We start from the raw sequence: 15492 nt of genomic DNA on the forward strand, positions 1-15492 counted from the left end.
GGATCTGTGGAGAGGTGACAATGGATCTGTGGAGAGGTGACAATGGATCTGTGGAGAGGTGACAGGGGATCTGTGGAGAGGTGACAGGGGATCTGTGGAGAGGTGACAGGGGATCTGTGGAGAGGTGACAGGGGATCTGTGGAGAGGTGACATCTGTGGCAGCGGGGAGAGGGTGGCAATGTCGATCCAGTCTCCCAGTCTCAGAACTCAGTGGCTCCATTCTGAACAGCAGTGGCTAGAATGTCTGGAATGATCCCCAGGTGACGATGCTGGGGGCATTGAGGTTCGGTGTGGATGATGAAAGAATGGGGTAGGAGTGGACATTTGGAATGACGGGTTTCGCTAGGTTGGTTTCAAGGCACACTACACATAGGCAAGCCAGGGTCAGAAGAAGGCATAAATTCGTGGACGTTGTCTAAGAGCTGAGGGACATCAGAGCAGAACTGAAGGAACAGAGCAGAGTCTGAGGGAACAGAGCCTGTGCCCTGGGCTCCTCCCTCACGTTCCATAGGCTGGCGTATTTCAGTTTACCTCTTGGATAGATGCCTAGGGAAACTTTAACAATTTACAATCTGCTTCTTTGGGACAGCTAAATCCAGGGGTTTTGTTGTTCTCTCTCTGTCTCTCTCTCTCTCTCTCTCTCTCTCTCTCTCTCTCTGTCTCTCTCTCTCTCTCTCTCTCTCTCTCTCTCTCTCTCTCTCTCTCTCTCTCTCTCTCTCTCTCTCTCTCTCTCTCTCTCTCTCTCTCTCTCTCTCTCTCTCTCTCTCTCTCGCTTTTCAAGACAGAGTTTCTCTGTGTAACAGCCCTGGCTGTTCTGGAACTCACTTTGTAGACCAGACTGGGCTTGAACTCACAGAGATCTGCCAGCCTCTGTCTCCCAAGTGCTGGGGTTAAAGGCATGTGCACCTGGCTGCTAATCTCTATTTTAATGTAAAGGTGGAATACATTTCCTTGTCTAGGATTTGGAGTTTAGCGCTCAGCTTGGTCATCTCACTTTAGGGATGTTTCTATCCTAGATCAGGACAGCCGCTATCCTAGCCTGACACTGTCTAAATGGTCCAAAAACACATCAATAAGAGCACCTTCAGAAAGGGATTTTGACAGGTCTTGAAGCAGGAGATATTCGATGACCCTGGATATTAGAGCGATGGCCACAGATGGTTGCTAGGGCCCTCTGTGAGGGGGAAAAAAACCACTAACAATTGCAACTGCTTCCCAGGTGCCTTCAATCCACCACACTCTTTAAATCAGTTTTCTCCAATATCAGCCACACTCTGAGGCAGGACCCATGGCTAGGAGTAGTTGGGCAACACAAACCAGACTCCATATGTGTGTGATTTTTATTTTGGTTTGGTTTTTGTCTTATTATTTATTTATTTTTATTTGTTTGGCTAGTTGTTTTTTGTTGTGGTTGCTCTTGTTTGCTGTATTTTTTAGTTTGTTTTGATTTTCTTTCTTTCTTTTTTTTAGGGAGATAGAGAAAGAACATGACATTGGGTGTCAAGGGAGGAGAGCAATCTGGGAGGAGTTGGGAGTGGGGAAAAATAGGATCAAAATGTATGAAAAGTTTTAATGAAAAAAATCAAACAATTTAATTTTAAAAATACCACATTCCATGTATCTGCTCTGAGTAAGTTAGAAGGGAAAGCCCAAGGATTCTCCTTAAAAGTACAAGTCGGGTGCATTCTAAGGTGTGGAACTAGATGGCCGTTGGCATAGGCTGCTTCTCTCGGGTGCGCCAGTTTCAAGGGCAGGATCTTGAGGCTTCTCTCTTCTGAAGGCCACATCTTTGTGGTCACCTTACTTCCCCAAGAGCCATGCCAAATTTTATGACAGTTATTGTTTAAGAAAAATGGGAAGACCTTTATGAAAATAAAATGACCTGTGAGGGCTCCAAGATGCAGTAAAAGAACTTATGCTTTGCGATGAAGAAGAAACAAAGCCGGTCCTCGGGATTCTAGTCTGGTAGATGATGTTAAGATGGTTCGGGTACCTGCTTCCTACCCTTTGTGATTTTCATTATTTTAAAATTTTTAACTCCTTAAAAAATTATCCCTGGGTTGTTTTCAGGTTCTGGCTATTAAGAATAATGCTGCTATGAGCATGGTTGAGCAAGCGCCATTGTGGTGTGACTGAATATATTCTTTGGGTACATGCCCAGGAGTGGTATTGCTGGATCATGAGACAGATTGATTCCTACTTTTTTGAGAAACTGTCATACTGATTTCCCAAGAGGCTGTACAAGTTTGCACTCCCACCCGCAGTGGAGGAGTGATCCTCTGACACCACAGCCTGTCCAACATAAGCTGCCTTCAGTACTTGACTTTAGCCATTCTGACAGATGGAAGATGGTATCTCAGAGTCGTTTTGATTTGCATTTCCCTGATGACTAAGAATATTAAGCAATTTCTTAAATGGCTTTTGGTCATTTGAGATTCTTCGGATGAGAGTTCTCTGTTTAGCTCTGCACCCCATTTTTAATTGGATTATTTTGTATTTTGATGTCTAGTTTTTTGAGTTCTTTATATATTTTGGAGATCAGCCCTCTGTCAAATGTGGGAATGGTGAAGATCTTTGCCCATTCTATAGGCTGTCGTTTTGTCTTATTTACCTTGTCCTTTGCCTTACAGAAGCTTCTCAGTTTCAGGAGGTCACATTTATTGATAGTTGCCTTCAGTGTCTGTGCTTCGGGTAGTATATTTTGGAAGTGGTCTCCTGCGCCAATACATTCGAGGCTGCTTCTCACGTTCTATTCTAGCAGGTTCAGTGTATCTGGACTTATGTATTAGCCAGAACCTGGAAACAACCTAGATGCCCCTCAACTGAAGAATGGATAAAGAAAATGTGGCACATTTACACAATAGAGTATTTACTCAACTGTAAAAAACAATGACATCATGAAATTTGCAGGCAGATGGGCAGAATGAGAAAAAGAAACATCCTGAGTAAGGAAACCCAGACCAGGAAAGACAAACACTGTATGTACTCACTCATAAGTGGATATTAGATATAAAACAAAGGATAGCCAGACTACAATCCACAGCCCCAGAGAAGCTAGGTAACAAGGAGGATCCTAAGAGGGACACACGGATCATCCAGGGGAGGGGACTTAGATAAGATCTCCTGGGTAAACTGGGAGTGGGGGGGGGGGGGATAAAGGAAAGGGGATAGGAGATGAGGCCATGAGGGAATGGGATGGCTGAAGGGGGAGAGGGACAGAGCAGGAGAGTAATGCAAGAGAGATCTTGATAGAGACACTATGGGGTCAGGGAGAAACCTGGTGCTAAGGAAACAACCCCAAAATCCACAACAATGCTCCCAGCTAAGACTCCTAGTAACAGGGTGCCCGAACTGGCCTTTCCTTGTAATCTGATTGGTGAATACCCCAACTATCATCATAGAGCCTTCATCCAGCAACTGACAGAACCAGATACAGAGATCCACAACCAAGCTCCAGGCCGAGCTCCGGAAATCCAATCAAAGAGAGGCGGGAGGGAATGGATGCGCAAGGGAGGTCAAGATCATGATGGAGAACCAAGCTCGTGGAAACTCCTGAACTCTAGACCAACAGCCGTGGAGCCTCCATGGGACAGAACGAGGTCCTCCATCTGTGGGAGACAGTGGTGAAGCTTGGACTATCTGTGACGCACCTGGCAGTAGGACTGGGATCTATCCCTGGTGCATGAGCTAGCCTATTGGAGCCCTATGGTGGGATGCCATGTTCAGTCTTAATGCAGGGGGACGGGCTTGGTCTTGCTCTAACTTAATGTCCCAGACTCTGTTGACTTCCCATGGGAGCCGTTACCCACTTGGAGGAGTGGGTGAGGGTGGAGGGCTGGGAGGGAAGCGCTGGGGTGGGAGGTAGGCGGAGTGAACTGTGGATGGAATGTAAAATGAAATTTAAAAAATTGAAATAAAAAATTGTCTGTTATGTCATGAATGTAGACAGTACAGATAGTTATTGTTATTATTTCCAGCTTGGAACAAACAGATGAACAACAGATCGGCCTACACAAGGATTTGAAAAGCAGCGCCCAGATGGAAATGATGGCCGTTGGTGGTCCACTTCAATGAATGAAGAAAACAACAAGCAAACACAAAAGGGGAGCGAGCCAAAATGCTAGAGTGTGAAAGCTCCTTCTCATTCTTCTGAACTCGCCTTCTCTTCCACAAGGACAAACTTTCTTATGAGAGTCCCAAGGCGTGATATGAACACTGCCCCATTGTCTCCTGCACCCTTCTTGGTGCCTTTTCCAAAGACTTCCCATGACCTCACTAGCTTTTCTATCCCTGTCTTTAACAGAAGTGGTCAGAGGTGCGGTGAACCGTATTTCAGGCCTGGCTCAGGACACACTGCTAACTGCAGGGGAAATTCCTGCTCAGAAGCCGGTTAGAATAACCCAGTCTTGTGTGCTCCAAGCTGGGGGCAATGGCTCAGCAAACCCAGCCCCAGAAAATGTAAGGAATGTGAGCAATTCTGCTTGGGAGTCCTGATAAACTCAACAGAATCCAAACACAATTTCCTTTGTGTTCCTTTTGAAATTGGAAAAAAGAAGATAGTAAACACCCAATTTTCTCTGTATAGAAATAAGATCACCACATGGCCACCTTCTGAGATCTCAGAAGACCCCAGTCCCCATCCCATAGGTACCTCTCTTGCTATAAAGCTACCTTATCAATATCCCTCTTCCTTTTCATTATAATTTTACCACTTTCAACTGCATCCAAAAACTACATATATATATATATTCTATTTACTTATTTACTTTGTTTGGATTGTACATTTTTCTATGCTTACTGGTGTATGTGTATACAGTGTGTGGGTGCGTCTGGGGAGAGGGGACTGGAGCTGACCCTCAGGTGTCCTTCCTCAGGTGCCATCCATTATGGCTTCAAACCAGGGTGTCTCATTGTTCTGAACTGGTCAAGTAGAAGGCTAGCTGACCCAGTGTACTTTGTGTAAGATATATTGTATGAAACTATTGTTGCTGGATCATATCCACCCCCAACTCCTTCCCTTAACCCCTCCCAGATATACTCTCACCTTTCGAGCGCCCTCACTTCACGGTTTCTCCCCCACTCCCTGTTGTTGCCTGTGCAAACCCTACACGAGATCAAGCCAGTTGACAGCTTATGGCTCCTGGCAAGTCAACTACACTCCAGTGCATGACCCCACACCTATAAGTATATGAACATCATGAACTGGAGCCAAAGGATTATTATAGTTTCTAAAAAGGACACGTTGGGCTTTTTAGTCATGGGTTCTGGAAATCAAACTTAGGTCCTCATCAAACTCAGCACTTTACTGACTGAGCCATCTCCCTAGTCACATAAGCAATATAGTGCTTAATTTTCCTTGCTTATCCAGTGTATACGAGGGAGGTTGGAAAGATGGCTCCATGCTTAAGAGTATTTGCTGCTTTTCTGGAAGACCTAGGTTTGATTCCTAGCATCTACATGCCGGCTCACAATTGTTTGTAACTCCAATCTCAGGGAATCCTACTCCCTCTTCTAGCCCCTTGCAGGCACCAGACACTCATGTGAGGCAGGGGAAAACATGCAAGTGAAACATAAATTTATATGTAGACTTTGATTCATTCCTTTTTCCCCCAATTACCTATGTAATGTCTTGAAAAGGGTGGCCCCATAGGCTCATATATTTTAATACTTGGTCTCCAGTTAGTGAAACTGTTTGGGATGGATTAGGAGGTGTGGCCTTGTTGGAGGAGGTGTGTCACTTGGAAGGTTTCAGAAGCCCTCACCATTCCCAGTTAGCTTTCCTGCCTTGTGGTTGTCATCTCAAGATGTGAGCTCTCAGCTACTGCCCCAGAACCATGCCTGCCTGTCACCATGCTCCTTGCCATGATGGACATGGGCTCTAACACCCTGAAACTATGAGCCCCATATTTTAAACACCTCCTTCCGTAAGTTGCCTGGGTCATGGTGTTTTATCACAGCAGTATAAAAATGACCCAGACAATTCACTTCTCATATTAATCCATTTTCATATAGAGAGCTATAACTCACCTATTTTCATCACTGTTGTGGCATTCTATAATAAAACTACATCACAATTTAAAATTCCTGTGACAGTTGGTATTTGTGTGGTTTCCAGTCTTTTGCCATTAAGAATGCTCTCTTTAACACCCTGAGAAATATAGACTGAATGAATTTCTTTTCCAATATATCTCTTCGATTAGAATTTCCAAATTGCAGACTCTCGGCATGTCTAGCTATACTAAATCATACCAAAATGGTTGTAGCAATTAACACTCCCATTAGCAGTGTGTGAGAGCATACAACATTCCACATTCTTGATTTAACTTAGATTTGTCTCACAAAATTGTCTGCCAATGGCAGACAGACACAGGTTACCAGCTGAACCTTGCCAGTAGGCCGTGAGCCTCATGGTAAAACATAAAATAATGAAAAGGGATTAAATCTAGATGTAAGAGCTAGCTAGCAATACTTTGATAAATAAGGAATTCAGGATCTTAAATATACTACTCTACTTTCAATTTTTATTATTTTATGTGTATGAGCGAGAAGGAGCAAGTGAGAGAGCGAGCACATACATGTGCCGCAGCACATATATGAAGGCAGAGGAAGACTCTGGGGAGTTGGTTCTCTTGTTTGACTGTGTGGGTGCCGGGAATCCAGCTCCGGGGTCCGTCTTGACACCAGAGGTTGGGAGGAAATCCTATAAACCCGACTTTACCAGCTGAGCCACCGTGGCTGGGGGTGAGATTTATTGACTTTGTGTTACTGTTTTCCAATTACTTCGTACTTTTCTGTTTCACAGACAGCTATATCACCTGGAGATAATTTTATTTTGAATCTTGATGCATTTCAGACATCTAATCTTGCTGATTTAGGGTATTGCTGTACTGTCAGAATACTATTTAAGGCATTTAAGACAATATTTGAATAGAATTGATAGTGGACAAGAAGGGGCAAAAAGACCAGGCTGTCTTCTGTGAAGCCACACCCATGAAATCACAACAGCGTGGTTGCCTAAACACGATCTTAGTGATAACATCAGCTGGCAAGTCAACATATATAGGAAAATCTCGCAAGCAAGGCCCCACCTCTAGATGAAGAGCGACAGGCAGCTAATCTCTGCTGATAGAGGGAGAATCAGTCTTCCCCACGTATGAGCCCCTCACTGGTTATTCAGCCCCAAGTGGTCAGTCCTAAAAACATATACATAAGACCAACACCAAGTCCTAATGGACTTGGCAGGTTTTATTTCTCTATTTAATATGTGTGTGTATAACAGCAATAATTAAAGGAAAAGAGGTCAAGTATTTGAGTGGGATAGGAGGCCTAGGGTGTTGGGAAGGAAGAGAAGGAATGAAGAAATTATGCAAATATAGTACATGCACATGAAATTAAAAAATAAGTGAATGGGCATCTTTGCCTTGGTCCTGATCTAAGGGGAATGCCTTCAGTATTTCAGTATTATGTCGCTCTAAGTTCTGGTAGCTATTCTTCCTCACAGTAGAGAAATTCACTTTTCCTATTTTACAAAGACGCTTTGTCATGAATGCATGGCGTATACTACTGAAAACATCTTATGTCTATACTGCACCATGCTTCCTTTTGCACTGAAATGTAATTTAATAATTTACATATTAGCTTGGAATACTCAACTGTTTCGTTTATTACATAATTAACATTTGGTCATGAAATGCTTTCAAAACTCACCGCCAAATTCATTACTAATCTTTTGCGTAGACCTCTTGCATCTATATTTAGAATTGAGTTTGGCTTTTAGTCACTTTTTTTCTGTGCTGTACTAGTCCACTGAAGACAGAAAGGTTAAAACGAGGTGTGGAGTTTTCCCCTTTCCTATCGCATAGAATAATTTGCATGATATAAGGTTTGTGCTTAAATATCCGGCTGCGTATACTTGTTGTATCAGCCAGGGTTCGTACAGGAAGCCAATCACAGGGTCTTATGTAATAGGTAATTTATATAGAAATTAAATCTTGCTGGGCGGTGGTGGCGCACGCCTTTAATCCCAGCACTAGGGAGGCAGAGACAGGCGGATCACTGTGAGTTCGAGGCCGGCCTGGTCTACAAGAGCTAGTTCCAGGACAGGAACCAAAAAGCTACGGAGAAACCATGTCTCAAAAAAAAATCCAAAAAAAAAAAAAAAGAAAGAAAGAAAAGAAATTATATCTTACATAAATGCAAGGTGAGTTAGAGAAGTCAGGTCTAGAAGAAGGATTTGAAGATCAGAGCATAGTCATTCATCAGGACATGTGAGGCAATGGGAAACGTGAGCAAGTTAGGGCTGTAGAGAAAACCACAGGACCCGGTCCTTCTGAACCCCACCTCCTAACACAGTGGGGGCATGTAGTAGAGTTGGTGGGAGGTTTTCGGGAGGCCGATGCATCTAGGGGTGGTGGCAGGCCTGGGCTCCCTTGTTCTCAATAGGATTGATAGAAGAGCTAACTAGGCACCAGGTGACGGACCTGAGGGTGATCTCTGGCATGGCAGCAGTCACTCTGAGGAGGAGCGAGGAGCAGCTGGCACCTGTGTGTGTCTCAGTGTCCCGCTGTGGACAGAACCGTACAGGATGAGAGCCTCCCCACCTGACCCCGGACCACACTACTGGAGTAGCAAGCCTGGTGCTTTTCCTGCTGCCAGCATAGGGCCTGCGGTCATAGAAACCCCGTCAGCGTCCCAACAGGAAGAGCAGTCCATGTTTGGACCAATGAGCTTGGAAGTGCAGAGAGGGGATTTCTGGTGTAAAGACAGGGAAAAGAGAAAGAAACACAGCAAGGCACAAAATCTTGCTAGTTACATGTCAGGATAGTTGTTAATCCTCCCGGCCATCTTGCTTACTGATTTTGGGGTATGTGTGTAGAGGATTCGTATTTCCTACCACGTGTGCCACATTTCCAACAATCACACAGTGAGCACAGATTCATGTGAAAAGGGCGCTTTAGAACCGGTCAGTGGGCAGAACTGAAACACACAGATTCACCAGAGCGTATTCAGCCCTTGTGAGGCGCTGTAGGGGGCAGGAAGTTCCTTTCACGTGTAGTAGGTGACAGCAGAGAATGCTCATAGGTATCGTGTACATCAAGACCATGAGTGTTAGGAAATAAAATGTAATCTTGAAAAGATACAAATCAACTATGTAGGATGAGAATGCTTTTGTAATACACATTTTCAAACAAATGCAAACACGTCCCCTGAAGACGGGAAGCCAGAAGAGAGGCAGATCCAGGGTGATGGTGATGACCTAACTGAAGGACATACAGCATGCTTCTGCTTTGACCTGACCAGAGGCTGCTGGGGTGGCCAGTGTAAACACTCACAATGTCCCAATGTCTAAGGTTTCCTTATCAGTGCAAAGCTCAAAGGAAGTGGGGATTTTCTGATTCAAACATCGTGATATATTTGGGGGGGGACTGTGGTCGCATATTCCACTGGCTATCTTGAGATTCTGAAGCAGGTGTGTCCAAATACACAAGAGGAATCCAGTTAGTTAAGGCTGCCAGCATGTTAACTTGGGGAGGATAGAAAAAAAACATGTGGAGAGGTTATGTCTGTTATTATTCTGAGGTCAGTTCACTTACCAGAACTAAGAGATAGGTCTTATGAAAGTCCAGGCTACCCATGGCCAACAGAAGCAAAACTGAATTCAGAACAAACCTAAATTGGCCAGATGAAAGTGCCACACTGAAGAACTAACTAAGACCCTCAAACCTCAAGTCATCCCATCCTCAAACCTTTACACATATTTCTACATCATGGCTAACCCGAGCCCCAACCGTCCACGCCACAGTACGGACCCTTGCATCCTCTGCATTAGCAACATTTTGGCTAGAGGAAGATGCGACATTAGAATCCACATGCACCTTCCCTTTCTGGTTCAGGGTTAGTTTAATTTTCTTTACGACAAGTCTAGCGAATCACTGGTTCAGCTCAAACTACAGCAACGCCATCAAATAGATACGAAGATACTGGTGTTTTCAGGGTGATTTTATTTAGCTGGAGGACATAGATGGAAATAAATCAAGCAATCTGCTTACAATCTCACATCTTAAAACAAGTCAAAAATTCTATGCAAACACCAGAATTTATCATTTTCCCTGGGAAAGATTGCCAAAAGGAAAAGACATTAATGACTAAGAAACACTGATGCCTCTTAGGAAATATTTTTGAAATGAAGTATTTTCATTCACAGGTTTTAAAGTGTAAAAAAATAAATGATCGAATTCTGAATAAATCATATTCTAGGTTTCAATTATTTTCACTAATTTATCACAATCCAGAAGGCAAAATGATGATAGGCCACTCCAGTAGTGAATTAAATGCATATAGTGTATCTCATCAATAGTCACAAGAGTCCAACCATTTCACGAGATTGAGCTAAGGCTTTTGTGTAGATCATATAAATTATTTTGCAATTGACAAAACATGTATTCACCTGCTCTAACCATTTCTTCTGAGGCAATAAGGAAAGGAACAAAAAAATCTCTTGAAGAAGACACAGCTTACAACATGTGAATGTCTTGACTTTGGTTTCTAATGATTTTCTTGACTCTCCTTTTGAAAGTCTTCAATCCGGACTCCTTGGAGGAAGCAGCAAAAATCACAGTTATGTAACTATGCATCTATGCTTAGGACACTGAGTGGTGATTAGCCATAGAGATTGGAAGGCCATATCTACACGTCGTACTCTACTTTTTAAAAGAAAACATTTTGTCTGCCAGCTGGTTTGTCCTTTCATCTTCTGTCCACTTCTGGTTTCCACTGAACTCACTCTGTTTGGTGTGGTAGATCTGAGGCCCTTTGTTGACATGATCCATTAGCTGACTGGAGAGAATGAAGCTTCTCAATCCCTGTGGCTAAAGGCCATTCCGTGTAGGAAGGTAAATGGGAGTTTCCCTCCATTTCCTGTGGACCTTGGTCACTTGGTGGTGGGATCCAGCAGCTTTGCCCTGTGCTCATTCCATATATGTGGGGATTCTGTCTCCATGAAGTCAGACACACTGACCCTATTCAAAGGAGATGGAAGGGGGAAGAGGAGAAGAAAGAGGAGGGATAAATGAAGAGGAGATGGAGAACATGGAGGGAGAAGAGGACAGGATGAGAGATGAGGGAGAGAAGGAGATTTCATTGTTTACATTATCTAGTAAAAGAGATCCTTTATAGTAGTCTTGGGATCATAGACTTAGAACATGAGAAATGAAGGAACACATCCTCAACCTATTTGGGACTCATTTTATACAATTAGCGTAGTCTTGGTTGGCTGAGATGACGGAGAGAGCTGACAGGGTCCTCTGCCTTCTCTGTTTTCCTCCTGTCTCCACATCTAAACCATAAATGCCTTAGAACAAAGTTCCGGTTTGAAACACATTTCCTTCTTCCCATCATGGCCCTCTTTCCCTCAGCTCAGTGCTCCTCATTTAACCCTTGCCCACGGGCAACTGGCTGAGGTCAATGAAGATGGCTCTGTGGTCAACCACTAGGACTATGCTTTCTAGGAACAGAGAACACACTGGTTCAGAGCCAAAACTAACCTCCAACTCCTTCCTCACTCTCCCTCCCCATCCAACCCTGCACGCACTTTCACGGCAAATATCTATGAACGGCAGACACAGGATGAGGGATTGGACCACACACATGGGAAACAAATGAGTGGCTCAAAAAAAAAAAATGGATCAATGCATATGCTGTAGACTGAATACAAATGACAATGTCCTAACACAGGAGCTTCCAGCCTTCCTAAAGCACCAACCATTTAACATGGTTTCTCATGTTGTGGTGACCCCAACAATAAAATTATTTTTATGGCTACTTCATACCTGTACTTTTTCTGCTGTTATGAATCATAATGTAAACATTTGATATGCAGATAGTCTTAGGTGGCCCCTATGGAAAGGTTGTTTGACCCTCTAAAGAGGTCATGACCCACAGGCTGTGAACCACACTTTTAACCCATCTTGGAGTATTGCCCTAGCTATATAAATCCTTCAATCTTTTCTGGTATAACCACATTTCTGTTAAATCTCTGAGTTTTGGATTAAGTTGCAACATCATACCGCATGTTCCTCCTAAGCAGATTATCTCCCAAAGGAGCGATGTACTTTTAGTTGTTCAAAGAAAAGTAACTACAAGGCAGCTCTTTTTTTGTCTCCTAATAGTGCTGGCAACAATAACACCTAGGCAACTATTGAAAATACTGAATTTTCAACAGGCAACAGTTACCATAATAAAACATCTATTACAGTTTTTATTCAATTCAATTCCTATATGTGCTTTAATATACCCGTCTTGCTCAAACTAGGCAATAAAATTTTTACTGAATTCAGTGTTCTGGGGTACAGAGCAGAGCGCATTCAAAATGAAATGGAAATTTAGAATGAGTTTTCCATAATAAGACCCTATGTTCTCTCTATGGAAAATCGGAAGAGGGAGGTATGGTGATATGCACAACAGGAAATATCAGAAACAGAAGTAGCACTGACATTTAACTGGCTCCTGCCATTAGCAGAGGAACTGTTTTTGTTGGCTCCAAGATTCCCTTTGCCTTCCCAAAGGCTTATGACACAAAAGCATGTTCAGTACTGCCCTCTGGGTTGTAAAAAGGACAATGATATCTGAGACCCAAACCCAAGAGACATATCATAATACACGACCTGGCAAAAGGATCACATCAAAGGATATGCAACTCTATTCTACCCGAAGCAGATTGAGTTCCAGGAGAGCTTGAGAACTTGGCTTGATTTCACGGTCCTTTAGTGGCCTGGCTGGACTCTCAGACAGCCAAGAGTCTGGCTGAGGGCTAGCCCCTGACAAGACCAGAATATTCTGAAGTCCCCAGGACAATGTCCGGGTCCGCTTACGTTAATACGAACGCTCTCACCGGCACATGGAACCTGTTTTTCAAGAGTCATTTCCGCCTCCAGGGGAGCTATGGTACGGCTACAGTCCTATTCAGCTCACAGGCAGGGGCTGAGTCCTGTGTGCTCACTCAGAATGACCTGGCAGACTGCAGTGTGCCTGGGTTTGGAGTAGACAGGATCTTGATATAAGAGGGAAATGCAGTTAGATGCATTTCTCTAAACAACATGGCATGTCAGAAACACCCAGCGCTCACTCAGCTTAGACAACGCTAATGGTCTTTGTGTGTAAATGACACTTCCCTTTGAAAAGCACTCAAGATCAAGGTAAAGATAACCGCTCACCAGGCTGCAGGTTGGAAGACAGGCCAGCATCCACTGTGGGCCCATTCGGGTCAGCTACAGGCAGACTCCCATTCTTGGGGTCTTGGTGCTCCTCTAGGACCACAAACTGCAGAAAAGACAAGGGACAAGGGGGATACCGCTGTAATTCACAAGTCACCATGATAAGTATTAAACTGTGGCTTATCACACGCACTCAGTGAAAAGTGGATGTGGGAAGAAAGGCCTTGCCAACTTATCTTGGCCAAGGAGAGAGTCTGTTTTTAAATTTCCCTTTAATATTTTATTGCGTGTACAGGTGTTTTGACTACACTTCTATCTGTGCATTAGGTGCCTGTCCGATGCTCAAGGCGCCAGAAGAGGCCCTGGATCCTCTGGAACTGGAGTTACAGGTGGCTATGATGCACATGAGTGCTGGGAATCAGATCACATACCTCTGCGAGAGAAGCCAGGGATCCTAACTCCTGAGCTCTCTCTCTAGCCCTGAGAGATTCCAGTATTAACTGGAAACCTTCCGCTCACTTCTTTTAGGGCGCACAGCTATCTTTACTGAAGAACCTGCTCTGATTCTGGAATCTTGGGTTAAGAGTCTTGGACCCCTAGGAGCTACTGTTTTGCTGCAAACCGTACACGCATCGACAGGTTTCCTAAGTCCTGCCCATTGGCCAGACAATGCCATGTGTCTGTTTGTATAGACCATAGTGATATGTAATTCATGTAAGCACAAGTCCCAAGTGATGTGGGTCACCAGTAAGTACCAATAACCGACGGCACCACTACTATGTTGCTGGGATTCATCAGCTGCTTCCTCACGGTTGAGCAGCGTAGGAGCCAGAGTGCTACAGGCCCAGATGACCGCAACGGCATTTCTCTTTGCTCCTCAACAATCATTTTGTCATTGTTTGCACTGTCCAACTGACTGAGCACTTGCAATGCAGACTGAGCAGAGCTGACTGGCCTGCATTCAGGCCGGGCAGGTTAGGTATTAAAAGAAATCAAACAGAAAGAGGAGGAATAGAAGTAAGTCCTGTCCTGGGATACAGGATGCAGGCTGGTGAAGTCCTTCCTTGTCAATAAGTAACCAGGTAGGAGGACTGCTCCAAGGTTTGGGCTGACTGTGTGATTCAGAAAGGAGCCCTCCACAGGTAGGACCTAGAATTCAGAGTTAAAGGCAGAAGGCAGAACTCTGCACCTGTCTTTCTCATCAAGAGAAGTGTGGGGAGGGTTAACGAGCGGCGCCAATGAGGTACAGGGGCAGACAGGCTGGTGATGAAGCTGACTCGTAAGAGCCCTGCTCTGGTTTCTCTCTCTGCTTCCCACTACAACCGTGCCCCTTTGTTGCGTCCTCATGAACGCTCTCTGCAGTGACATATTGCAGCGTCAATACAATGGCCCTGCTGTGCAAGGGCACGGGCTCATTATTTCTGGCCCCAGTCAAGACGTGCACTGCAAATTTTCAACCGTTTGCCTCTGTGTCAGAATGACACAGGCTACAGGATGCTGGCTACCATGGAAGGCAGCTGATGGGAACAGATTTGTTTCCGCTGCTGCTTCTCCTCCGGTTTGGGGACTCAGCTCTCTCTCCCTAGCTCCCTCTGACGTGTGCAGCAGCATTTGGTGGGGACAGCAGTTACGACAGCTGGGAGGACACAGCTCAGCAGCCTGGGCTTCCGAATGGAGCTCGGAGCCAACAAGCTGCTTGCCACCACAGTGTGGAGTTTTGATCTTTTTTATATAAAAATACTTAAAAGGGACACATGCAGGAACCACGTCTCCTTCTTTCCTAGGACGTAGATGAGGTTAATTACACTGCAGTCTATACCTCGACAGCCTGTGAAGTTGCAGAGCGGGTAGTTTAGCAGTCCACCAAGTCATGAGCCTCAAATCATTGAACTCTGCTTAGGGAAAGGGCCTAAGTCCCATGCTCACGGCATTTATGAAGATGGATCTTAGCATCTTCAGAAAGCTATATTGATTAAGAACAGGGGTCTTGAGATTAAAGTATTTGCTGAAGATTGGCTGGATGCTAAGGCTAAAAGACACATTTTGAGAACAGGTTTCAGTTTCTCTGAAAGGCATGAAGAAAGAGGAAAATGGGAAGTGATTTTTGTTTGTCTTGGTTTTGTTTTGTTTTGTTTTTTTTGAGACAGTGCTTCTCTGTGAAACAGTCCTGGCTCTCCTGGAACTCTACAGACCAGGCTGGCCTCGAACTCTAACTCACAGAGATCTACCTACCTCTGCCTTTTGAATGCTAGGACCAAAGGAATGTGCCAAGACCACCCGG

The 15492-nt window shown here is 44.4% G+C and overlaps 1 protein-coding gene across 1 annotated transcript in view; it reads right to left on the reverse strand.

Annotated features, from left to right (window-relative positions):
* Positions 1-8401: 8401 nt before the first annotated feature.
* Egf (epidermal growth factor) overlaps positions 8402-15492 on the reverse strand; it is a 72645-nt gene continuing 65554 nt past the window's right edge. The window contains 3 exon segments of the mRNA XM_050155496.1: positions 8402-8563; positions 10780-11018; positions 13212-13317. Coding sequence (XP_050011453.1) covers positions 8402-8563; positions 10780-11018; positions 13212-13317 — 507 coding nt within the window.

The sequence above is a fragment of the Alexandromys fortis genome, unplaced genomic scaffold (assembly GCF_014885135.2).
Source record: "Alexandromys fortis isolate MF-2015 unplaced genomic scaffold, M_Fortis_MF-2015_v1.1 scaffold_19, whole genome shotgun sequence".
Classification (NCBI taxonomy): domain Eukaryota; kingdom Metazoa; phylum Chordata; class Mammalia; order Rodentia; family Cricetidae; genus Alexandromys; species Alexandromys fortis.